We start from the raw sequence: 26,178 nt of genomic DNA, 5'->3' as shown, positions 1-26,178 counted from the left end.
TATGAGAAATGGAATGAAAGAAAATAATGTGCTAAAAAGAAGTCACTTGGTGAGCAATAAATAAATAACAATAAATCAACCTGCGGCGTGGTGGCAGTGGTGGCAGTGGCGGCAGTGGCAGCAGTGGCAGCAGCACACACTTCTAGTCCCAGCACTCAGGAGACAGAGGCAGGCGGATCTTTGTAAGTTCGAGGCCAGCTTGGTCTAGCTACACTCAAAAAATTTAAAAAAATAAAAAATCGATCTAACATATTAGTACTGAGGCATTTCCCAGTCTTGGCAGAGCTCCTTGGCTACCTGCTTGCACTGTCTCACTAGAATTTTGAAAACACCCTGTTGCAGTTACCAAGATATTATCACTATTTGTAATTATTTTTTAAATGGTACTTTTAAAATTTTTTACCCATTCTGAGTTTATCTAAAATTAGTAAGAGTATAATCTAGAGCCAAACACAAACAAACAAAAACACCATTTCCATTTCCACAAAAGAAAAGAAAAGAAAAGTCAAGGGCTTTTTTAAAAATCAGGTCTTGGGGCTGGAGAGAGCACTGGCTACTCTTTCAGAGGACCTGGGTTCAATTCCCAGCACTGACATGGCAGCTCACTGCTATCCATAATCCAGTTCCAAGTGACTTGACACCCTCACACAGACATATATGCAGGCAAAAACACCAATGCAAATAAAATAAAAATAAACCATAAAAAAGGGTCTTTAAAAAAAATTAAACGAATGTTAGTTTATCAAAATAGACTGTCTTCCCAACCGATTGCGCTAGCAAATGTAGGCCTCTGAACAAAGGCAAGAGAGTATGAAATGGGTTATTACCAACATGTCTCACCTTTTCCTCTTTCATTTATTTTATCTTTTTAAGGTACAACCAGATTATGGCCATATTTAAGCACAACCTACGTTTGGATAAGAGCAGTGCCAAGGAGAGCGAGCAAGAGCCCAGCCCGTAGGGTTCTTAATCTCATCTAGTCCGTGTTTCCACAGCTGGAATATGGGGGTGGAAAGTTACAAGAGTGCTAGGCTTCTCCTTTACTGAAACCCCTCAAATGATAACGCAAGCTACTCCTTTTGGGGAATTTAAGGTCACGAGCTTTAAAAAGGGACAATGGAACTCCAATGTGGGCTTCAGAAAGATGGAGATTGTCAGATGAGGTGGGGGCAGGGAAATGGGGACAAGGGGAAGAGCTTAGCCTGGGAATTCAGAATAGGGAGGTCAAGGCCAGGGACTTACGGAGCTAGAAAGGGGACAGATCTTTCAGGATCTGTCCAAGTAGGCCCGTCACAGCAGTCTGAAAGCCTGAAGGGCTCCTTTGAGAATGTGGGGCACCTATTTTACCAGCGTTACCTCCCCTCTGCTTGAGAACGGAGACAACCACCTAAGAATCCTCCCCCAATTGGCTTTCCTTGCCCTTGAAAACAACTGACCCTCAAGGAAAAAAAAATGCAAAAGCGTCCTAAGAGTAGAAGGGCCTGGGGCAAGCTGTCCTGCAATTATCCAGTGGGGAGCCTAACCCAGTTCGAGGAACTTTAATATTCATTGAAATGGAGCGGCACGGAGCCCTCCCCCCCACCCCCGGAAGTCTCCAGGCAAAGAAGCTCCAAGCCAGGGGTCCCACGGCTGCCGGGATGGGCGGGCGACGGCCTGGGGCGCGGTCTCCGGCCCGGGGAGGCCAGCCCGCAGGCCTGAAATGTGAGCAAGAGCGCTGAGGGCCCGGAGCGAGGGGAACAGCGGGGCTAACAGAGGCCGGCCTAGGCCTCGGAGACTCGGACACACCCACCGCTGCGGCGGCGCTTACCTGCTCCTCCTCGGGGGTCAGCTCCGGCGCCATGTCCGGCCGGGGCGCGGTCGCCGGCTCCATCCCGCCGCCGCCGAGGCAGGTCTGGTGGGCGAGCGCCGGAGCCCGCTACACTCGCGCTCCGCTTCTGCGGCCCGGCGCCTCAGCAGCTCTCGGCCGGCTCGCGCATGGTGCGAGCGCCCGGCGCCCGCGGCGGCTGCCAACGCCGCTCCTGCTGGCCGCGGAGAACCGGCTGTCGCTTCCCGCGGAGAGGAAATGCCTATTTGCTTCACTCCTTTCCTCACAGCACCCCTCCTCTCCTGAGGAGGAGAAAGTGCGGGCGAGAAACTAACAGCAGCTCCCGGTCTGTTTGCTTTTTTTTTTTTTTTAAAGGAATCCACAACTTTTACAGCCCACCGCGAAGGCGCCAGGCGTGAGTTCGAGAGGCCGTCGGCCTTCCGAGCCGCTTCACTCCCGGGCAGAGCTCGCCGGCGCCTCGAGACCGCCCAGCCCGGGCGTCCGCGGGGATGCGGGCCCTGCGACCTGCTCGGTGGCCTCGCGGCCCAGTTCCTCAAAAGCCGAGGCGGCGACAGGGAGGGCGGGCGCGAGCGAGCGAGGAAAAGGCGTCCCCCTCCCGGCTCAGGGCCAGAGCTGCGGCCTGCGCCGAGTCCGCCCGAGCCCCCCGCGGCTCCATTGAGAAACTGAGCATCTCATTCACAAACAGGCGCCGGGGAGGGCCGGGCCGAACCGGGACGCTGTCCGAGAGGGGGAGACAGAGAGGAGCTGGGAGGAGGGGAGGCTGAGCGGAGCGGCGGGGGAGGGGCTGCGGAGGCTGAGAGGCAACTCCCCTACGGGAGCAGGAGGAAGACGCGACTGTGAGTTAAAAGAATCCCAAATTGAGCAAGGACCGGCGCTCTTCCTGGCATTCATGGGCAGCTTCCACCTATTCATGGTAGTGTCTTAAAGGTTGCCTGTGAGGTCCAAGATGATCAGATGCCTAGGATTTGACAGATAAGCAAGAGCCAGGTTTCTTAGCGCAATGAATGTAGCCTGTAGTCCCAGCATCATTGTAGCTAATTTAAATCCGGTACAAGAAAAAAAAGAGAGAGAGACATCCTGTATCAGAATTCATTCAGGAAGCCCACACAGCCTTTGCAAACTCTTGATCTTACTCTAGCGTAAAGGCAGCAGAGTTTGGATCTCTCAGGATAGGGACACTGTGAAAGCAGGGTAGGTCCTACTGTGATTTTTTTTTTCATTATTTTAGACCAAAGTTAAGTATCCCAGAAGGATCTAAACAAACCGGAGTGCCACAGCTAGTCTCCCAGGACTGAAGCCGAGAAAGAACCAGGGGAAAGAAATGCTGTAAGTTTTGATGCTCGTCTTGGAGAACTTTTTTCTTTTAAGATTTATTTATTATATGTAAGTACATTGTAGCTGTCTTCAGACACACCAGAAGAGGGCATCAGATCTCATTACAGATGGTTGTGAGCCACCATGGGGTTGCTGGGATTTGAACTCAGGACCTCTGGAAGAGCAGTCATTGCTCTTAACCACTGAGCCATCTCTCCAGCCCTTGGAGAACTTTTTTAAAAACAGGATGGAACCTGACCTCCCTCTTTACTCAGGTTGATTTTGACCTATTGGGATCAAGTGATTCTGGTAACTAGGACTCCAGCACATCCAACAACGGTAGGACGCAGCTGCACTTCATTTAAAATTAATTATATATATAATTAATCACATCACCAGTGCAGTAGCAGCTACAGCAGGTTACCCCTGCTAAGTTATGTAACCCCTGACTGTCTAGAAACTGACTTTGTAGACCAGGCTGGCCTTGAACTTACAGAGATCTGCTTCTTGAGTGATGGAATTAAAGGCATGCCTATCCCTTCTGGCTCCTCAGCTATGTCAGTTTGTCTTTTGCCACCAGTGGATGAACTCTAGGTTGAACTCAGGAACCTACTCAGGAGTTGGTTTCAGTATTAGAACTGGAAGATAGTCTGTAACAAGTATATTTACTTGCCAGGCACTGCACTATGCACTGGAGTTAAAATAAGACAGTATAAGACGATGGAAGATGTATCAGGAAGTAAAATAACAAAGACACTCAGGGGCTAGAGTGATGGATCAGTGATTAAGAATACTGGCTGACCTAGAAGAGCATCTGGGTTCAATTCGAATATGCATATAGTAGCATGGAACCTTAGGGAACTCCAGTCCCAGGGGATCCAACACCCTCTTCTGGCCCCTGAAGGAGCGTGTGATGTATAAACATACATTGGGGGGGGGTCACCCATGCACATTAAAAATAAAGATAAGGGGTTGGGGATTTAGCTCAGTGGTAGAGCACTTGCCTAGCAAGCACAAGGCCCTGGGTTTGGTCCCCAGCTCCGAAAAAAAGAAAAGAAAAAAATAATAATAAATATAAAACTTTTTACAAATGCAAGACTCAACTAGTACACATATGTAGTCATACTTTTCAGTCTGTTAGGGTCTCTTTCAGTTTATTGGGGTGTTATATCTACTACCCTTCTCCATCCTAGTCCTTTTCCCCCAACACTAGGTAGGGGAGGAAGGTTAGAGGGAAAGGTGCTGTAGAACTCTTTAGACTACTTCCTGTTGATTAGGAGCGTCTAGTTCCTAGGGCAAGCTCAATCTCCATTGGCAGAGTATCCCAACCAGCAACCAGCAAAAGTCCCCGTAATTCCAAACATAGCTATCTATAGCTGCCTAAGTCACGCTCCTCCTAGAGCATAAGACAAATCATAGTTATCGGCTGTACCTTGATTAAAACACAAACATCACCTAACATAACTGGATTTTTAAAGAAACCAAAATTCTCACTGCATGCACAACATGCTGTCATTAATATTTTTAAAAGTATCCATTTATCAGCACATTTATACATAGAAACCCTTTGGAAGAATAGACAGGAAATGTAACTGGTTTTCTCTTCAGAGGCAAACTGGGAGTCTGGGAAGCAGGGCTGAAAAGACTTTAATACATCCTGCTTCCTTTTCAAATTAATGTATAATTTATACACAGAAAAGGTGAAAACAGACGTATACAGCCACATGAGTTTTTTCTTTTTTCTTTTTATAAACTGAATAGTCATGAAGCCAGCAAATCAAGATCTAGAGCTTGGAACTGGAAAGAATGACTCAGAGTGCTTGCTGCTCTCTGATAGACTTCGTTCCGAGCAACCACTCCAGACAGTTCTCAACCATGGAAAACTCCAGCTCCGGAAGATCCAACACCCTCTTCTAACTTCTTCATATGCAGACATAAACATAAATAAAATCTTAAGCTGGGTAGTAGTAGCCCACACCTTTGATCCCAGCACTTGGAAGGCAGAACAGCCTGGTCTACAGGACAAGCTCCTGAACAGATGGGCTACACAGGAAAACCCTGTCTCAAAAAGCCAATGAACTAAATAAATAAAATCTTAAAAAATAAAATTTTCCCATCTTAACTCTAACGACTTGAATACTACGGCCCACATAGACTCATGTGTAGCCCATAGGGAGCAACAATATTAGATATGGCCTTGCCAGAGTAGGTGTGGCCTTGTTGGAGGAAGTGAGTCACTGGAGGAAGGAGCAGGCTTTGGGGTCTTATATATATGCTCACACCATGCCTGGTGTAGCAGTCTCCTGCTGCTACCTTTGAATCAAGATGTAGAATCTCAGCTCAGTCTCCACCTTTCTAAGAGTTGCCTTAGCTATGGTGTCTCTTCACAGCAATAAACAAAGACAGTAACAAAGTCCTGGGGTTGGGGATTTAGCTCAGTGGTAGAGTGCTTGCCTAGCAAGCGCAAGGCCCTGGGTTTGGTCCTCAGCTCTGGCGGTGGGGTTGGTGGTGGGGGTGGGGACGGGGGACCAAAGTCCTATTTTGTTCCCTCCCAGTCACTTCTGCTTTGAAGGGCAACCACTGTCTTGGTTCAGTATAGGTTTACTTGTGTATATTTAAATAGTCATTTGGGCTGGGCATCAGTGGTACATACCTTTAATTCCAGCAATCAGGAGGCAAAGTGAGGCAGGTGGATCTCTTGAGTTTGAATCCTACCTAGTCTGTACAGCCCAGGGCAGCCAGGGTTACAAAGTGAAACCCTGTCTCCAAAACATAATTAAATAAAAGTCATTTAAACAAATACGTGTTTCCTCCCTAATAAGGTAAGTTCTCTAGAACTCAGTTGAGGAATTGGGAAGAGACAGCAAAACCAAACAGAATAAGAAATGACAGGACACTCGGAGGCAGCCAAGACCATGGACTAATGGAGGCTCCGGCTCCCGCGTGCCAGTATGAGACGAAGAAATAACCCTCCCCTGCTGCCAGAGTATGTGGCTGGAACTCTGACTCACTTTGTGAGTGACAAGCAACAAGCAGACTGCAGTGCTGAAAACAGATTAAACCAGAATTTAGAATCCAGTGATTTGGTCCTGGGGCCCTCCAGCCAAAGGTTCTGCAGGTAATGGGAGAGGACATGTTTCTTGGGTAAGCCACTGTGGGATCTAAGGACAGTCCCTATTGAGGTGGTGCTTAAAAAAAAAAAAAAAAAAATTCATTTTCCTACAGATTCCTCTTTAACAACCAATTAATTTATAATCGAAACATTAGCAGTAATGGTAAAACTTGTATGAATATCATGAGATTACAATGGTTTCCTGCTTTAAGTAAAGTTCTTTTTCTTTCTTTCTTTTTTGTTTGTTTGTTTTTGGTTTGAGACAGGGTTTCTCTCTAGTCCTGGTTGTCATGGAACTCTATAGACCAGGCTGGCCCCCTGAGTGCTGGGATTAAAGGCGTGCACAGCCACACCAGGTTGAAAGATCTTTATTGTTTTGTTTTCATTTTTGACAGTCTCCCTCTGTAGCCCTGGCTGACCTGGAACTCCCTAGGAAGAGTAGGGCAGCACTAACAAACCTGCAGTCATGTCAGTGCTGAGGTTACCAGTATCTGCCAAGGCGTCCAGCCTGTACTGATTTTGGTTTTGATTTTTTGAGATGGGGTCTCATATAACCCAGATTGGCCTCGGACTTACTTTGTAGCTATTGATGCACAACTACCTTTAAGTCCTGGTTGCCCAAATGCTGGGATCACAGACACACTCCATCGCATTCAGCATTCTAAGGGTCTTCTATCCATCAGTCCACTGTGATGTAAGCCAAATGCGGAGGACCCTTTAGTGCCAGAGAGTGCACAGATCCATAAAACGCAGATCTATAAAATGTCAAGAGTCTGCCATTTAATGTAGCGGCGAATAAATGAGGCAAATTGTCAGTAGATGAATGATCAACTCGTATCATTTCAATAACACCAAATAAACCAAAGAAGAAAGAGATGGCAGTGCCAGAATGCTACAAACCACTGGACACAGAAAGACTGTTTCCACCTACTACAACTTTGACACTTCTGCTCAGTGATCCTGGAACACCTGCAGTCAGCAATGTAGCTACCCACAAAATTCCTGCTGAGATGAAACTTGAACCCAAGCTTTATAACTCAGTCTACCAATGTGGTAAGGAAAAATAATAAAGGATGCCGTTTAACTGAATGAAAAAAGCTTGTGGGTATTTCTAAGGTGCAAATGTGTGTGCAGACATACAGACAAATAAAGGAAGTGTGCTAGAATTGTTGCTGATCATAAGCTCAACCCAATGTTTGGAAATGAATGAGACACAGAAACTAAGTGCAAAGCTCCTAGTTGGCTAGCTTTGCTCTTAGAGAAAATTCTTAGAAGGACCAGAATCCAAATGCCCATCTGGCTTGGGTTTGGTTTCTTTTGGGGGCCTCACTCTTTAGCCCAGGCTGGCTGGAATTCAAGGCAATTCTCCTGCTTGGCTACCTAAGTGCTAGGATTGCAGGCATAGGTTGCCATGTTCCACTAGGTTTGTTTTGAACTAGATAGTCTTTTTCTGGGGCCTGTTTTTGGTTGTGTTGTTGTTGTCCTTGTGAGATGGGCCTCCTATAGTTGAGAACTCCCTATCTAGCTGAGGATGACCTTGAACTCCTGATCCGTCCTCTATGTCTACAGTGCTGGGATTATATGTGTTTATGTGTGTGTGTGACGACATGCAGTTAACTACCATCTGTTTTTGTCTGGTTGATTTTAGATTTTTTTTAAATTACATTTATCTAACATGTGTGTATGTGTCATACATGCCTGTACACACCATGCATGAGAAAGGACACTTTCAAGAGCCAGATCTTCTAGTCGACATGTGAGTCCTAGGGGTGGAACTCAGGTTGTTGGGTTTGATGGCAGCCATGTATCTCACTGGCCCCAAAATACCATCTTTTTTTGAGACAAGGTCTCCATATGTAGAGCTAGAACTCTCTATGTATACCCAACTGGGCCTTGAGCTCACAAAGATCCACCTCCCTGTGACTCTGAGGTGGAATCAAAGGTGAAGGGTGTATGCCACTAAAGCTGGCCCAGCTACAGTCTTGGGCTAACACAATCAAGCATGGTATGACTATCCTGCTCCTACAGATCTCAGACTACAGATGGACTGATGAGGAAAAACCTGGGGGCAACAGAATGACCAGCAGTAACTTAGTGACAAGTCACACTGGAATAAACTGACATTGTATTTTTACCATATCTCCCATAGACACTGTCCTACATTATTTTCAGCTGGTTGTGATAGCATAGGTCTTTGATTCCCAACATTCAGGAGGCAAAGGCAGGCAGATCTTTGTGAATTCAAGGATATTCTGGTACACATGGTGAGTTGTAGACCAGCCAAGGGTTCAAAAAGAAAGAACAAACCTAAAAAATTAAATAATTTTTATTTATCGTCTAATCTCACTTTATAATACTATAAAGGATAAAATAATAAATTTCATTTTACAAAAGATTTTTTATGTGTGTATGTATACTCATATATGGCAACACATATACACACATATATAGAAGACCTATATTACCAATATAGACTCAGTCATCTAAAACAGAAAGTGGAGACAAATTAAGGAAGATACCCACCATTGACCTCTGACCTCCAGATGTATGCTTATGTATGCACATGTGTGCGCGCGCACACACACACATGCACACACGCACATGCACACACAAAAGTCACCAGTGCCAAACATGCTGGCGCACACCTGTAGACACAATACAGGTTGAACCCAAGTTTGACTCTCATCCTCCATCCAAAAAAGAAGGGTGTTGGTAGAGTGCTTGTCTAGCATGCAGTAGCCCAGAGTTAGATCTTGATTCTCAGCACTGTATGAAACCTTGTAGCAGAGTTCAGAAGTAGACATAGGACTAACTAAAATTTCAAAGTTGAGCCTGGCATAGTGGTATATGCCTTCAATCCCAGCAGAGGCAAGCATGAAGTCCAGGCGGACTGTGAGTTCCTAATTTTCCTTTCTCTTCTTCTTTCCAAATTCTGGGATGACAGGTGTACATTCCACCATAGGCCAAGGTGAGGTCAGTGGCATAGCACTCTCTCGCTCTCTGTCTCTTTCTGTCTCTCTGTCTCTCTCTCTCTCTGTCTGTCTCTCTCTCTCTCTGTCTCTCTCTCTCATACTTTTATTGATTTAGGAATTTCACACCATGAACCCCAAGCACCCCGACTTCCCACTCTCCCAAGTCTTCTCCCCACCATTGGGACACACACACACATACACACACACCAAGTCCAATTTGTGTTGCCCATATACTCACTGGAGCATGGCCCATCTCCCAGTGGCCCACCCCTTAAAGAAAACCAAGTCCTTCCCCATCCACAAGAAGCCATCAGTGTGGAGAGCTACACTTCAGCATCCTTATCACAATGTTTAAAAGTTCTCTTTGATAACTTTCTGGCTAGGCTATAACTTTGTGGGGTGGTGTAGGGGTTGTCACATAAGCCTTCCATTTCCTTCTTTCTCAACTGAATCTATAGTCATCAATATATGGCTGGCAAAAGTAGCTCCCTTGTCCTTCAGAAGCATGGACCATGGCTTCCACGTGGTCTCAGTGTCAGCAGATGCCACTGACCTCAGCTTGGTCTCCTGTGGCAGTACAGACCATAGATGTCAACCCAGCATCTGTCACTGCACTGACCATGGATACTAACTATCATAGCCCTTGGCAGCAGCACAGGCCACTCACATCAACATGGCTTCAGGCTATAGCACAGGCTGTATGGCCTTTATATGTTAACATGGGCCAGTCATCAGCATAGACCTTAGCTGTAGCAGGACCATGGACCTAGACACAATCCTTGGTGGCAGCACAGACTTGGACATCACCATGGCCTCCGGTCATAGTGTAGGCCACTTATATCAATATTGAAAATCTCTCCTTTTAATCAAATTCACATAACTAAATTTATAGTAGTTGTTTTTTTAAGTCAAGCTTTTTTTTAAAAAAGATTTATTTATTTATTATATAATAAATAAATAAATCTTTAAAAAAAAAAGAAAATCTCATCAAATTCACATAACTAAATTTATAGTATTGTTTTTTTTAAGTCACCATTTTTTAAAAAAGATTTATTTATTTAATTGAACTGTAGCTGTGTTCAGGACCCCTGAAGAGCTCATTTAAGATGGTTGTCAACACCTGAGCCATTCTCAGTGAACCCTATATCTCTCCAGCCCTATAGTTGTTCTTAAAATTATGGCAAATTCAAACCACCTAGAAAAACATAAGTAAGGGGCAAGTGGTTCCATAATTCCCAAAAAAGTATGGCTGGGAGACATACTATTATGTATGACCAATAAAACCAGTACCTCGGTTAAAGATATTAGGAAATATTTATTTCGACAATATCAAATTTTGTTTGTTGTTAAATTTAGTTGATACATGTTTTGACTTCTCCATGAATCTGTCTCCAGAGTGGGTGGTTTGAGGAAGTAATCCTTACAGGTTTATTTTGGGTTTTACTTATTTATTTTTCAGATAGTGTCTCATACTATAGCCCTGGTTGGCCTCAAAAGCATGGCAATCCTCCTGTGTCAGCTTCCTAAGTACTGGGATAATAAACATAAGTCACTATACCCAAAGCCCAGGTTTATTTGAAACCAGGCCTTGTCAAGTTTATTTCTAAACTAGGGACTTATTACTAAACCAGGCCACGCATGACACTGACATGCACAGTCCCCAGATTGGATAATGCTGGCTGCTAAAAGTCAGGGCCTGGTGCCCAAGGCATACAATCCCAGCTAGTTGGGAGGCTGAGAGTGGATTGAAAATTCAAGGCTTTGCCTGGGCTGAAATGCAAGTTCAAGGGCAGCTTGCAGAAACTAAATGTCTAATGTTTCTACACATTCCTGAACACAAGGAACACTACTATATTCATATTGCAAACCTGACCCTACTACTAGAAAGACCTTCTGTAGGCAAATGCCTGTATCTGTAGCTAGTGGGCTCTATAACTGGGTGAGAGTAAATGCAGGGTTCTCCCTGCCTGATCAAAGCATCATATGCCGAAAAGAGCATATACGTGAGGAAGTTCCACCGGATGCACTGGTCTGTGGCATCAGGCTCTGCTTACCCACTACTTCTAGCCAGATTTCTCTTCAGAACTAATTAACTCAAAAGGACCACTGAAGTCCTAAGACCTGCCCTGGATTCCCTTGAAAGTTTCTTCACAGGACACTATTTCTGTTGAAGAGAACGATGATGTCAGTTTGTCCAGTAAGAGCAATCCTGGTGTTGGCCACAAGTCAAAGAAATTTATTCTAGATACTACCATTTCGTTTTCAGACTCCATTTAATCATAGGGAGAAACCAAATTCAAGGTCCGTGGCCCTAAGGTAGCTGAGGGCTTCCCTATATAGCTGAACAGCTTTTGTTGTAAACAGTTTTCTGAGTCCAGACATCTGCCTGATGCAGCCATCTCAAGGACAAGTTCATGATCCCAGGCCTAGGAAGGATCCCATTTCTCCAAATGTTTTCTTTTAAGATTTTTATTTATTTATGTATGAGTGCTCTATCTACATATACACCTGCATACCAGAAAAGGGCATCAGATCCCATCACAGATAGTTGTGAGTCACTGTGTGGTTTGCTGGGAACTGAACTCAGGACCTCTGGAAGAGCAGCTAGTACTCTTTAACTTTCCAGACCTCCAAATGTTTTCTTAATTGTCTGTTAACTGGTAAAAAAAAAAAATACAGAAATTGCTGTTACCTAAACCAAGGTGCATAAGTTGCAAAAATGCATAACCAAGTGTCTATTAGGCCCTAATTATGTGCAGCTGACCCATTCCTCTGCCCCCCCCTTCCCCACCCCCTTATCACTCTGAGCTCTGGGCCAAATGTTTAAGAGAATGAATCAAGGACCTTGAGGCCAGGTGCCCTGGATACGGTCCAGTCTCCAACAAGTACTCCCTTGTTTAACCCATAATGTTCAATCAGATCCTGAACTGGGTGCCTCCCAAGAGTGCTCAGAAAATTAAGCTTTCCTACCTGATGTGAGTTTTCTCTGCCTCCCCTCTGAACCCAACACTAGGAATGTGGAAGTCAGAGTTGGCTGCAGACTGGGGTCATAGGTCCATAGGCTCATTTTCTGAACACAGTGAAAACTAACTGGTCGACTTCAAACACTATCTCTACTTTCATTGCTGATGAAGAGCTTTGGTTCATACATCTTGCCCGAGGGCTTCTCCTTAACTTCCTTTCACAAAATCTCCCTCTGCCCTCCAGCATCCTCTCCCCAACTCTCCACTCTTATTTTATACCACACCATGTTGAACATACTTGATTCTGGCAAGTCCCACCCTGCTCTAGGGAAGTGCCCCTACATACTATGTAACTCTTTGAAGACCTGCCTTCTTACTGGTTTGCAAAGTATACTAGGTCCCTCCCCAGGGCTCAGCCCGGCTATATCCTCCTCTGTGAAATCTGCTTTTCCTTTGTGCCTAAGCTCTGGACACTTTCTGCACTAAAGCAATCATTTCACCACACTCTACACAGTGTAGGGCTTTTTTCTCGATGAATGAGGGGTGCCTCAAGGACTTGTCTGCCTCTATAACCTACATCTCAGAGGCCTAGCACAAAGTTTATCTCCTGAAAGGGGCTCTAACATTTCGGAAAGTAAATGAACCCCATTAGCATTTTATCTCTGGAAAGGTCTAAACAGTAGAAAAATCACACTTGTTTTCTCAGAAGAAGGAACATATTCAAATACCAAGAATTGCAGTTCCTGGTAAGACCTTTCAAAAAATGGCATTACCAATAGCAGCAACTGGAAACCAGCAGAATGCTAAAACCAGTTTGAATGCTAAAAGGGAGAAATGGGCCAAGATTTGAACAGTCATGCTATAGGCATCCTAGGGAGTTGGGGAAGGTGGAGGAATTTTCTGAATCTGAATAATCACAAGCAAACTTTTTCTTAAGAATCACATATATTTACAAGGTGGACTAGGATATACTTAACACAGCAAGAGATATTCATATCTCTCTGGATTCCAACTCCATCTGAAAGACACCCTCCCCCTACAGTCTGAGCCAACGTTCCAGACAAGGGGCAACCTGTTTTTGGCAGCATGGGTTTGGGAAGTCTGCTCTGAAGTGAGGTCACCTATGGCTATCATCACTGCCCTGTGCCCCAGTCTTTCGTGGGTTGTCCAGTTTAGCTGTCCATGAGGCTCTCAGAGCTGTGGGGAGGACTCCTCAGCTTGGGAGTAGACAGGTGCTCCAGCTCATAGTGGCCATTCTCAGACGCCTTGTGTGTGAGTTTCTCCTTTGTGTCCTCCTGACTCCTCTTGTGCTCAATAATCTGTTGGAGCTGGTGCCCAGCATATTCTGGCTTGGTGGTCAGAGGACCAGCTGGAACAGCTACACCTAGAATATCTGACACCATGTAGGGGCGCAGCCAGCCCACCAAAGGGGTACTCCCCGGGCTATAGTGGGTCTGTTTGTGGTAGAAGAGCAGTCCATCTACCTATAGGAGAGAAATCAGGAAGCATAATGACTCTGGGCCACATATTTCTAGGACAGCTATTCAGCTATATAGAAGCTTGTGGACTTTCTTTCTTTCTTTTCTTGGATCTGTGGGAAGCAAGGTCTCTTTAATATGTAGCCTGTCTATCTGTCCTGCCATGTAGATTAAACTGGCCTTAAAATCACAGAGATCCACCAGCCTCTGCCTTCTGGGTGAGTGCTGAGATTAAAGCAGGTGCAACCATGCCCAACCAATTTTTCCTGTTTTATTCTGAGTCACTGCCAGTGGAAAAAAAGACTTCTTGTATCTCACATGCAGTTTCTTCAAATAAACAAAGTGCTGGGGCTAGAAATGGTGGTATACACCTGTAATCCCAGAACTCTGCAGGTTGAAGCAGGTAAGATCTCAAGATCAACCAGACTGAGCTGTAGAGTGAAGCCTTATCCAACAGGAGAGGTTGGGGGAGAAGCTTTCATAACAACACATGCACACTGCTCTGTGACAGGATGCTTTCCCACTCACTGATTTCCCTTCTTACCCAGGCAGAGGGGACTCATGAAATGGTGTTTCTCACCATACAAAGTTCTAAGCACAACATAAAGACAAAAATATGAAGCAGGAATTCAACCTGAGTCCTTGTCCTCTGACACCACATTCTGGACACTTTATACCACCCTGAAGTCTCAGTAGCAAAGCTGAGTTCCTTATAGGGGATAAAACCAAGAGATACGGACATTCCCACCAAGGCAGCAGACTGAGCACAGGAACAGAATGGTCCTTTTCAGAGGCCCTGCTTCCCAAGCTACTGTTGCTGCCTAACACACACACACACATACACACACCACCCCAACCCAGCCCCTCCCACCCCAATCCACCCCCTGCACCACCTCCCTCTGCACCCCTGCACCACCCCCTGTACCACACCACCCCCTGCACCACACCACCCCCTGTACTACCCCACCCCACCACCCCTACTCCAACCCCCCCACCCCCCACCCCCACCCCTTTTAGACTGTTTGGAGCCATATTCTGGGAAACTCAGTTTTTCTAAACGGGAAAACCTCCTACAGCCCATACTTTCTCTTCTGTGATTCAATGACTCACCCCTAAAAAGCATTTCTTGCCACTGGGATGTAAGGGTTATAAATAAAGACAGTGTTCTTACCACCTTCTTAATTGACTCCCAGAAATGAAGCAACTTAGTCTTTGCCATTTCCTTATCCAGGAAGCTGTTATCCTTTACAAAATTAAATAATCTTCAAACAGAAACTTGACTGTGACTAGGCAGAATTTTAAAAGGGATGATGGGCAAAGAAACTTTGCTTGTTAAATCAAGAGATGTTCTGAGGATGATAAAAGACTATCTCAGATCCAGGAGTTCCTGGGAACAGGAGATTGTCAGTACTAACACATGACAAATAGGGGCAAAATAAATGAGTCAGGCCTCCCAGCGTGCCACTGACTAGTGAACACTGTTATCCTAGGAACTGTGCTTCCACCGAAAGAGAACCAGAGGTTCAGCCAGCAACATGTGCCTATGTGCCTGACGTTACCTCCAGCCATGGCAGTCAAACAAGGGGCCTGATTCTTGTGCTTATGGCAAACAAGTCATACAATGATGATCTGGGATAAAGGAAATCTTTCTCTTCTCTCGGCCTCAGCTTTTCAGGGGATGCTGGGGACTATGACATTCTGGTGTTCTGACTTATTTAGTAGAAGCACAGCTGAGGCTACTGGAGGGCAGCAGCTACATCACCTCTTTAGAATTAATCTTTAGCTCTGTTTTCATGCTAAGACAGAAAAATCAGAGGTTCCCTTAAGACTGCATATACACAAGTCTCCTTGTATCCTACAATCACTCAGAGCACTAAACAATGGTTTCATTACCTCAAAAGGAAAATCCATAGACAGCACCTTGCACAGGCTCTCAGGGGTACACGGGAAATTCTTAAGCCCCACAAACTTAAACTGAAATATAAATTAGAACAAAGAGTTAGTACACTTTGACTGAAAAGCTTTATCAAGTAAGTTTTCCTTCCCAGCACTCAGGAAACTGAGTCAGGGGAATATCAATTTTATGTTTCAAGGTCAACCTAAGCTATCAACCCTGTCTTTAAAAAAAAAAAAGGTAGGGGTTGGGGATTTAATTCAGTGGTAGAGCGCTTGCCTAGCAAGCGCAAGGCCCTGGGTTCGGTCCCAGTCTCGAAAAAAAAAAAAGAAAGAAAAAAAAAAAAGGTAGGGAATAGGAAAAATTCTTGACCCCACTTCCAGGACTCTGAAAAGCCCAGAAGTATATATTTCCCCAAGTCCCAGTTACTACTCACAGAGATCTGGGCTACACTGATTTACTAGCAAGCCTCAGGCCAGCATGCATTACACAGAGAGACCCTGTCTTTAAAAAAAAAAAAAAGCTAATAGATTGTTGTATAACAGTTTCCTCAAGATTGAAACATTCCATTCATCCTGCAGGGAAGCTCCTTATGCAGGAAGATAGACAACTCAAAATAGCTTCAGGAAGTCCCTGAGGTTGACCAGATTTACTTAAGCCCTGCTCTGTGAAAGTAAGCAATAAAGGCTGAACATCCCTTTCAGAACAAAGCTACAAAGGCAGCTTTGAGACCAGACAGCTATCTGGAAGAAACAGAAACCACCCTGGCTGCCTGAAACCTGGTTAGACCAGGGTCACTTGGAAAGGACATTCTCCAACCTGTTGAGCTACTTATGGGTACTCCAATTTCCCAGCTCTTGTGAGCTGTTTCCCATGCTGGGGTGGGCTTTGGTGATGCAGCTGTCTTTGAATCATTTCTGCTGCTATAAGCAACCCTTCACCTATTTTCTTCTAGGAACCCAATAGAACCACTGCTTCACCATATTGGATGTTGGTGAAATCTTACTTTGGTCTACCATGGGTTCCCTATCTGGGGTGATTAGATGGGTATAGTGTCTCCCCGTGAAAAGTTTTGTCATACCACATAGACACAGCTCAGTGCTAAGCATGTATGAGGCTCTGGGTTCAATTATGCTACACGCACTCACACATGCACGGCATTTTATAGCAAGCATCATTTACTAAGTGTCTTAGCATAAGGATAAAGCTGTGAGGAGTTGTGGCATATACATGCTTCTTATAGTAACTGTTGATATTATCCTTTACTTTTAGAGATGGGCTCCCACTCTATTACTATGTTGTCCAGGCTAATACCAGTCTTGGAACTCCTGCTTCCTCAGTCTCCTATGTGTTGTGATTACAAGTATGTATCAGCTCTCCTAGATTATTAGTGCCATTTGTAAATAAAGAAAAACAGTAAGTAAGGCTATTATCCTTATAACTACATTATTATTTTTAATGGTGCTAGGGACTGAACCTAGGACTTTACACATGCTAAACAAGTTCTGTACACTGAGCCACACCTCCAGTCCTTACACTAGTAATTATTAAACCCACACACAAAATTCAAATCTGGATAACTATTAAACCCATCGACTTACCATTATAGAATGATAATATGCTGCCTCAAAGGATAAGCTCATCAATCAAGAGTGGTGGCTCTGGGGCTAGAGAGATGGCTCACTGGTTAAGAGCACTGCTCTTCTAGAGGACCTGGCTTTGATTCCTAGCATCCACATGGTGGTTCCCAACCAGTCTGAGGAGATCTGATGCCTTCTGGTCTCAATGGGCACCAGGCACTCAAGTGGTAAAGACATATAGGTGGGGGAAACACCTTACACCTTTAGGCTAGGCATGGTGGTGCACACCTTAAGCCCCAGCACTCAGGAGTCAGAGGCAGGCAGACCTCTGTGAGTTTGAGACTGGTCTACAAAGTGAGTTCCAAGACAGCCAGGAATATATACACACTTCCCCCACCACCACCACCCCCCAAAAAAAGAAAAGAGAAAAGAAAGAAAAGAAGGGGGCTGGCTGGAGAGATTGCTCTGTGGTTAAGAAAACTAACTGATCTTCTAGAGGTTCTGAGTTCAGTTCCCAGCAATCACACAGTGGCTCATAACCATCTGTAATGGGATCCAATGCCCTCTTCTGGTGTGCATGAAGACAGCAACTGTGTAGTCATGTATATAAAATAAATAAATCTTTAAAAAAAGGAAAGGAAAGGAATTGTGGTTCATACCTGTAATCCCAACACTTGAGAAGCTGAGGCAGGAAGATCAGGAAGTCATAGCTACATAGCCAGGTTCAAATCAACAAAAACAATCAATCACACAAAAGAACTCTGTAATTGTAACAACAGCCTTACGGGATTAATCTTGGTTTTCTCTCCAAGTCCTTCTTCTTCTGGTAACTTTGAATTCATCCAGTAGAATCGGAAATCAGTCTGCCACAGAAAAGGTTGAGTAAAAAGATAAAATATTGTTCATTTCAAACTTTTATTCTCATTCTAATACCATTGACTTCTAAAGATCTAAGCCCTGCTGTTGCTCTCTCCATTTCCATTTATAACCATAGTTTATCAAGTCTTTCAAGGTTTTAAAAGGTGTGTGTGTGTGTGTGTGTGTGTGTGTGTGTGTGTCTGTGTCTGTGTGTCTGTGTGTCTGTGTTTCAGATGGCAAAATGGATCAGTGGCTAAAAATGCTTACCATGTAAACCTGATAACCTAAATTAGATTTTTAGATTCCACACTTGGAAGACAAGAACCCTCACCTAAAAGATATTTGGCCTCCATATGCTCTCATTCATTCATTCATTCAAACACATCACACACACAATAAGGATAAATAAAATTATAAAACATATTTTCATTGTTTATATCATACACAGTACTATATTACATACAAACATTTTTATACAAGTACATGTTATAAAGATCTTTTTCTTTTAAAATTTAGCAAAGCTGCCAGACATAGTGGCTCAAACCTGTACGAGTTCAGCATTTAGGAGGTAGAGGCAGGTCAGGTCATCCTTGACTACACAGTGAAATCAGCCTATACCACATAAGGTCAGTCTTGATTCTACTCTCCTTAAAAAATAAACACTTAAAATGGCTAAGTATGGGGGCTTGCACTTGTAACCACAGCAATCCATAGTTTGAGTCAGAAAGACCACAAGTTGGAGGTTATCCTGGGCTATACAACAAGATCTTATATTTATTTAGTTAGGGTTTTTGGCGGGAGGAATAGAGTTGGGGGGAGGAGTTGGTTTTTCAAGACAGGGTGTCACTATGTAGTCCTGGCTGTCCTGGAATTTGCTCTGTAGATCAGCTGGCCTCAAACTCACAGAGATTCAAATGCCTCTGCCTCCTGAGTGCTGGGAATATAAGGCATGCACCAATACATTTGGCTATATTTATTTTTTAAAGACAGGGTCTTACTGTGTTGTTCTAGCTAGCCTTGAACTCATAAAGATATGCTTGCCTACCCTGGGTCCTGGAATCAAAGGCATGTATGTACTAACAAGCAAAGCCAACACCTATAATCTAATTAATGTATCTTCAACCTCTTATATAGGGTAAACCTGCTTCAAACAAGAATAACAACAGGGCTGGACAGAGACAGGCAGATCTTTTGAGGGTTCAAGGCTGGCCTGGTCTACAGAAAAAGTTCCAGATCAGCCAGGACTACACAGAGAAACTCTGTCTCAAAAACCAAAACCAAACCAAACCAAACAATAATAACAATAGAACCTTCACCAGGACATTAATCTTCAGGCTGTGCTTCACTTAGTTCATGCCTGAAATCTCCATTTTCGGAAAACTTAAGCAGAATTATTCACAAGATTAGGCCAACCTGGGCTACACAGTTAGTTCCAGGCCAGCCTGAGTTACAATGAATGAGACCCTGTCTTTTTGTTTGTTTGTTTCTCAAGAAATGGTTTTTCTGTGGGTAGCCCTGGCTGTTCCGGAACTCATCCAGTAGACCAGGCTGGTCTTGAACTCAGTGGTTAAAGGCATGTGCTGCCACCACCAGGCTGAGACTGTCTTTAAATAAACAAATAGGTGGATGGTGGTGTCACAGGACTTTAGTTCCAGCACTCAGGAGGCAGAGACAGGTGAATATCCCTCAGTTTTAGGCCAGCCTGGTCTACAGAGCGAGTTCTAGGGCTACACTGAAAAGTCCTGTCTCAAAACAAACAAACAAAAATAAACAAACAAAAAACCAACCAATAAATAAACAAATGAATAAATAGATGGTAAATAAATAACTTCAAGTACACTATAGGAACTATATCATCTCCTGTCTGTTTTATATGCTTAGAATCAGAAAGGTGAAGTCACTTGCCTGGTTGAACAAAGTAAATACTGTGAGACTTAGAACTCCTCCATTCCAAAGCACATTATACCAACTCCCTTGTTTCATTTTAAGATAGCTATTAACAAACACTACCCAGCTGAATCTTTCCCTAAGAACTGATTCTCTAAATTATTGATGTGTACCCTTCTATAGCTGCGAGACACTCCTTGTTCTTTTACTTTGCTTCTGGAAATTTGAAACAATAAGAGGAGTTTCCTTTCCCTTTTCTTCTGTTTTTGAGAGAAGGTTTCATGAGCTCAGGCTGCCTTCAGACTTGCTATTCGTCAGAGGATCACCTTGAACTTCTGATCCTCTACAGAGCTTATAGGAATGGATCAGTTTAGGAGGGGCCTAGGACTGAGCCCCAAGTTTTGTGTGTAGTAGGCAAGCATTCTTCCAACTGAGCTGCATTCTCAGCCCCTTGCTTTGCTTGGCCGAGACAGGGAAGGTCTTGCCATGTAGCTCGGGGCTGGGCTTGAGATTGAGGATATTCCTCCAGCGTCAGCCTATAACACAGAGGCTTCGTGGCTACCGCTGAGCTGGTCTTTTCCTCAGAGTATACCTGTACATGCAATTTTAATTACCCAATCTGTCAGTTGTGAATATATGTGGTGAATATCCTTTAACAAAACTAAAGAAAATGTACCAGGAACAATGACAAACATCTGTAATCCCAACCTCTGGGGAGACTGAGACATGAGGAGGATCATAGTTTGAGGCTAGCCTGAAATAGAGTGACTCCTTGTCTCAAAAATGACAGACAGACAGAATCATCACTAGCTGGCATTTCCTGAAATCCACCATAGGGTAATAGCTATAGAAAGAAGCAGTCTAGCAGTCTATCCAGGTGTGGTGGTATATACTTGTGATCCCAGCGCTCAGGAGGCATGTAGGTGCATCTCTGAGTTTCAGGATAGCCTAGTCTACATAGTGAGACCTTGTCTCAAAAAAGAAAAAGAAAGGGAAGGGAAGGGAAGGAAAGGAAAGAAAAAGAAAGGAGTCAATCTGGAGCTAGGAATCATGGTCCATGCCTGTTATCTCTTCCTAGAGCAAGCTTTGAGATTGGAGACTTTGTTTCATACCAAGAATGACCTGGCATCATCAGGGTCAGGATGTGGTGGGTGAAGGAGGGTACAGGAGTTTGTTTAATGGTGCTGTCTGCATAAGATGGCGTACTTCTTACTCTTCAATCATCCCTGCAACAATCCTCCATTCTCTGGAGGCAGCCGGATCTTTGAGTTCAGGTCAGCCTGGTCTACAAATCGAGTTCTAGGGCTACACAAAGAAACCCTGACTCGAAAAATCCAAAAAAAAAAACTCTTATATTTCTCTCAGTTCCTCCTATTTATTTTCAAAATGCAGCTAATTCAAACACCCTCAAAGATGCAGAGAGCATTAGATAATGTTCTTGATTACCACATCCTGTACATACCAAGAAGTTGGTCACGTACCAAACCCACATGCTGAGCCACCTTCCCGGGAGGAGAGAAGACAGGAAAGACATGAGGACATTATCAATCCTTACCTGACAGTCATAAAAAGGATGTCCCCGCCAGCACATCACATCCAAAACATAGTATGTCTGGTTCACTTCACTGTAAATGCAATCCAGAATGGTGTAGTCTACAGACACAGGGAAGAAAGTCAGCATAGAACTCAGCTTCCAGCCTGGGTTCCATCCACCATGATAAAAGGCTCCTAAGAGGATCAAGCTGAACAATCCTCAGGGCTTATGGCAGTTGTCAGTACTAAGCATGAGGGGTTCTCCAAGAAAAGCACTCCACATAGCCCTCTGTAGCTACCTGGCTTAGTTTAAGAATGCTAAAGGTGAGACAGAATGAGAGAGAGATCAAAACAGCACTGTAGATAAATGGGAATTCTAAATAAGTTGGGACATTTTAAAATTTACCTTTAAAGCAGCTCTGATTTTAGTTTTGCTTTTTCTGTTTTTAAGATGAGCTAAGCTGACCTGGAACTCGCTATGTACCTGAAGACAACTTTGAACTCCCGATCTTGCCTCTTTCCCAAGTGCTAGGATCATAGGCGGGCACCACCAAACCTGCTGCTTTGCTGCTTTGATCCAAGACAAGACCTTACTTTGTAGCCCAGACTGGCCTCACACTCATGGCAATCCTACTGTGCCCGACTTTAGGAATGCTGGGATCACAAGCGCCTGCTACCACTCTAGGCTATTTCTATTTTCTGTATATGTCAAAGAATTTTCACTCTATTGCCCAAGCTGGCATTGCCCTTCTGAGTGACTGGCTTACAAGTACTTGTTACCTTCTTATTGTTAAGTACTGTGCCATGTAGGGATATCAAGTGTAAGTTAGCTACAGAGCAACTTGAAGGCCAGTCTGTGTGACAAGAGATTGTCTCATAAACAAAACCATGGTGCTGGAGCAATGGCTCAGAAGTTCAGAACAGTGGCTGCTCCTTCAGAGAACCCTGGCTCAATTCCCAGAATCCACATGGTAGTTTAGTGCTGGGGGGCTTTGCCAAATTCTTCTGACCTCCAGGGACACTGCATGCAAATGGTGCAGATATACACACAGACAAAATATCCATACACACAAAATAATAAAATATATTTTAAATTTTTTCAAAGAAAAAAAAAAACCCCAGCCAAACAAAACACCATCTTGTACTAGTTTTTTAAAAAAATGCAAATACACCAAGCATAATGGCACATGTCTCTAATCCTACTACTTGGGAAGACCAAAGAAGATAAAGATTTCGAGTCTTGACTACATGACAAGCTTGAAGATAGCATGGGCAATGCAAGATTCTTTTCTTAGATGATAAAAACTCAGTGAATAACTAGTATAATCATTTTAATCTCAGTTTATAATCCTAGCACAGGGAAGGCTAAGGGTAGGACGATCAAGAGGTTTGGGCCAGCTTGGGGTACATGGCTTGCTGGATAGTTTTTTGTCAACTTGACATAAGCTAAAGTCATCAGAGAAGAGGGAACCTCTATTAAGAAAAGAAAATGCCTCTATAAGAATTGGCTGTAGGCAAGCTTGTAGAGCATTTTCTTAATTAGTGGCTGATCAGGGAGGGCCCAGCCCATTCTGGTGGATGTCACCCCTGGGCCAGTGGTCCTGGGTTCTATAAAAAAGCAAGCTGAGCAAGCTAGTAAGCAGCACCCCTCCATAGCCTCCACCACCTCCAGGTTCTTGCCCTGTTTGAATCTCTGCCCTCACTTCTGTAAATGATGAACTACAATGCTAAAGTGTAAGGCAAATAAGCCCTTTCCTCTTGAACTTGCTCTTGTGTTTCATCAGAACAACAGTAACCCTAACTAAGACATACGGCTCACATCATCCCAAGTGAAAACAAATCCGGGACCATGGATGTAGTTTAGTGGTAGAGTAATTTCAAGTTTTACTATTAATGTATGTTGCGTGAGCATGGCCATGTGTTATGGCACACATGTTCTGTGTGGAGACTACAGGACAACTCTTAGGAGTTAACTCTTTAACTTTCGCTGGAGGTTTTAGGGGTCAAACTCAGGTCATGAGGACTTCTCAGAAAGCACTTTCACCTATTGAATTGGCTGGATGGCCCCTGAGGCCTCAGCCATCCTTTGTGACTGAGCCTTAGCAACAAAGTGATGGTCAGAAGGAAACCAAAACACAGTAATAGATGTCATATGCAGGTACCTTTGGCTGTTGTTGAGTTTCTCCTATTGCCTCCTGGAAGAAGGGAAGAAAACCTATTGACGCAGTAGCCACTCTTAGTGTAGGCACTGGTTGAGCCCTGTAGGGAGAAAGCCACCACTTCATCAGGCATTCACAGGTACCCTGGACTCTTGCTGCTTCATTCTATAGGGTTGCCATTCACACAAAGATGCTGGCAACAGATTTCTCTGGCAGGAAAGTCCTGGAGGCCAACTCTAGGTCCAGCTGCTGTGGCAGATGAAAAGGAGGTAGACAATCCCTTTCATCACACACTAGGCTTGCAGCGGAGGAGGAGAAAACAGCTACTCACCCTGGAGGCCACGATAAGGGCTCTTTTCCCAACAGGGCACACAACCACAATCCATTCCTGCCCCAAATCTGAAGGGACGTCAATTAACCACTCAGAAAGCATCAACTGGGAAGACAAAAATGGTATAAAAGATCATCAGGAGTGTGCCATTCAAACATGATAGGAAAACAATTTATAGTCTATACACATAACACAAGTACAGATAAAGCTGAGGACAGAGGCACGTCCACCCCTGTGTGCTCAGGAAGCAAGCTGCTCTACAGTGTGACTGACAGATGGAAGACATTCGCTGGTGACTTGGCATCTGTCCTAATTATTATCACCATCTGCATCCTACTTACCCCCTTACCTCAAGGCCTAAAGTAAGGGACTTCCCCTTTCCTTATTTGCAGGCTGCCTACCAGCATAACTATTGCATTCTGGGTTTACACCTCGGGAATGAGCACTCATCTTGAGCCATGCTCAGACTTGACTATCATTTCCCAAATTGCCATGCCACACATTACAATAAAAGACACTAGGAGGTAGGCACAGTGGTATAGGTCTACAATCTCAGCTACTTGGGAAGCTCAGGTGGGAGGATGGCAAATTCACAACTTGCCTGTGCAACTTAATGAGACGTTATCTCAACTCTTCAAGGTTGCCTTACACTCACCACATAGGTGAGAATGACTCTGAGCTTAGGATTCTCTTGGCTCTACCTCCTGAATGTCAAGAATGCAGGCCTGAACTGGCAGTGGTGGTTCACACTTTGATCCCAGCACTGGGAAGGTGGAGGTGGGTGAATCTATGAGTTCAAGACCAGCCTGGTCTATAGAGTGAATTCTAGGACAGTTACCCAGAGAAGCCATGTCTGGGGGAGAAGGGAGCATTTCAGCATATCACATGCATGAGGTGCTCAGAAACTCATGCAGGCATAGATATAGTCACATTAAAAAAAAGAATTCTCACATGATTGCCAATATTTGCTGAAGGGCTATTCACCCACATTAAACACTTTAAAAGTTCTTTTAGATTTACTTATTTCATTTTACAAGTGAGTGTTTTATATGCATCATTATCATTGGTGCCCTTAGAGGAGATCAAAAAAGGGACATTGGGTTCTCTAGTACTAAACTTATAGATGGTTCTGAGCCACAATATGATGCTGGGAACTAAACTCTGAAAGAAGTGCTCTTAACCACTGAGATATTTCTTTGGCCACAAGACAACGTTAACCCCCAAACCCCCTTTGATTCATCTAGGTGTGATGGCCCACACTATAATGCCAGCACTTAAGAAGCAGAGGCAGGGGCTGGAGAGATGGTTTGGAGGTTAAACTGTCTGTTCCTACAGAGGTCCTGAGTTCAAAACCCAGCAACCATATGGTGGTTCACAACCATCTGTAATGAGATCTGGTGCCCTCTTCTGGCATGCAGGCATACATGCAGACAGAAAGCTGTACAATGTATACTATACATAATAAATGAATAAATAAATAAATAAATAAATAAATAAATAAATCAAAGAAGAAGAGGAGGAAGAGGCAGGAGGATCTCTAGGAATTCCAGGGAAACACAAAGTTCCAGAACAGCAAAGCAATATAATACTAAGATGCTGCCTTAACTACCCCTCCTCTCCAAAACTTCCTCAGGTCTGCTGTGGCAGTGCATATCTTTATATCTTTAATGCCAGCAGAAGCACAGTGGGTACATCATTGTGAGTTTCAGGCCAACTAGGGCTACACAGTGAGATCCAGTCTTCAAAAAAACAAAAACAAAAACAAAAAAACAAAAAACCCCAAAAAATTCCTTTTGCAGGGTGTGGTGACAAGGTAGATCTCTGAGTCTGAGGCCAGTCTGTAGTCAGGCTAACAGGAACAGTGAGACCCTGTTTCCCCCACCCCCTCCCCCCAAAAAAAGAAAAATTCCTTTGATATAAAGATATGTTCACATAAGAATATTTACAATAAACTAGGCTTAGTATACAGGCTTAGGCATATACCTTGGATATGACCTTACTCTTCTGAATATATTCTGGGATTCTCACAAACAACAAGATTATTCAGTTTTATTTACAGTTACAATATCCTAACTCCCTGTACTCCTGTGATCTACAGTTCTGATTACAAAGTGTAATCCTGCCCCATAAGCCTCAGGAATTACCCTGTGGTCTCATTTAAATCTCCTAGCATATACATATTTTAAATGGGTATTTGCTTGCATGTATGTCTGTGCATCCGGTGCTCAAGGAGCCAGAAGGGTATCAGATCCCTCAGACTGGAATTACAAAC

The 26,178-nt window shown here is 44.0% G+C and overlaps 2 protein-coding genes and 1 long non-coding RNA gene across 8 annotated transcripts in view; 1 reads left to right on the top strand and 2 right to left on the bottom strand.

Annotated features, from left to right (window-relative positions):
* The window catches only part of Ptpn9 (protein tyrosine phosphatase non-receptor type 9), an 80,698-nt gene extending 78,792 nt beyond the window's left edge, over window positions 1-1,906 (bottom strand). Inside the window, exon 1 of the mRNA XM_032909910.1 lies at window positions 1,808-1,906. Within this exon, the coding sequence (XP_032765801.1) occupies window positions 1,808-1,870 (63 nt within the window). The 5' untranslated portion in view covers window positions 1,871-1,906. The remainder of the gene's footprint in view (window positions 1-1,807) is intronic.
* Window positions 1,581-5,112, top strand: LOC116906985. 2 transcript variants are annotated; one of them, XR_004388793.1, is made up of 3 exons: window positions 1,581-1,701; window positions 3,054-3,151; window positions 4,901-5,112. It is a non-coding gene; the product is annotated as an uncharacterized LOC116906985 (long non-coding RNA). The 2 variants fall into 2 exon arrangements; XR_004388792.1 differs by lacking the exon at window positions 1,581-1,701 and adding an exon at window positions 2,061-2,150.
* Window positions 5,113-13,112: 8,000 nt separating this feature from the next.
* Window positions 13,113-26,178, bottom strand: part of Snupn (snurportin 1) — a 30,610-nt gene continuing 17,544 nt past the window's right edge. For all 5 annotated transcript variants that reach the window (XM_032909821.1, XM_032909818.1, XM_032909817.1 and 2 more), the window contains exons 4-9: window positions 23,907-24,011; window positions 23,579-23,675; window positions 21,439-21,536; window positions 17,924-18,001; window positions 15,558-15,638; window positions 13,113-13,670 (exon numbers count right to left, since the gene is read on the bottom strand). In XM_032909821.1, the coding sequence (XP_032765712.1) occupies window positions 13,359-13,670; window positions 15,558-15,638; window positions 17,924-18,001; window positions 21,439-21,536; window positions 23,579-23,675; window positions 23,907-24,011 (771 nt within the window). In that variant the 3' untranslated portion in view covers window positions 13,113-13,358. The remainder of the gene's footprint in view (window positions 13,671-15,557; window positions 15,639-17,923; window positions 18,002-21,438; window positions 21,537-23,578; window positions 23,676-23,906; window positions 24,012-26,178) is intronic.

Source organism: Rattus rattus, chromosome 8 (genome assembly GCF_011064425.1).
Source record: "Rattus rattus isolate New Zealand chromosome 8, Rrattus_CSIRO_v1, whole genome shotgun sequence".
NCBI classification, from domain to species: domain Eukaryota; kingdom Metazoa; phylum Chordata; class Mammalia; order Rodentia; family Muridae; genus Rattus; species Rattus rattus.
This window is presented reverse-complemented; position numbering and strand designations above follow the sequence as displayed.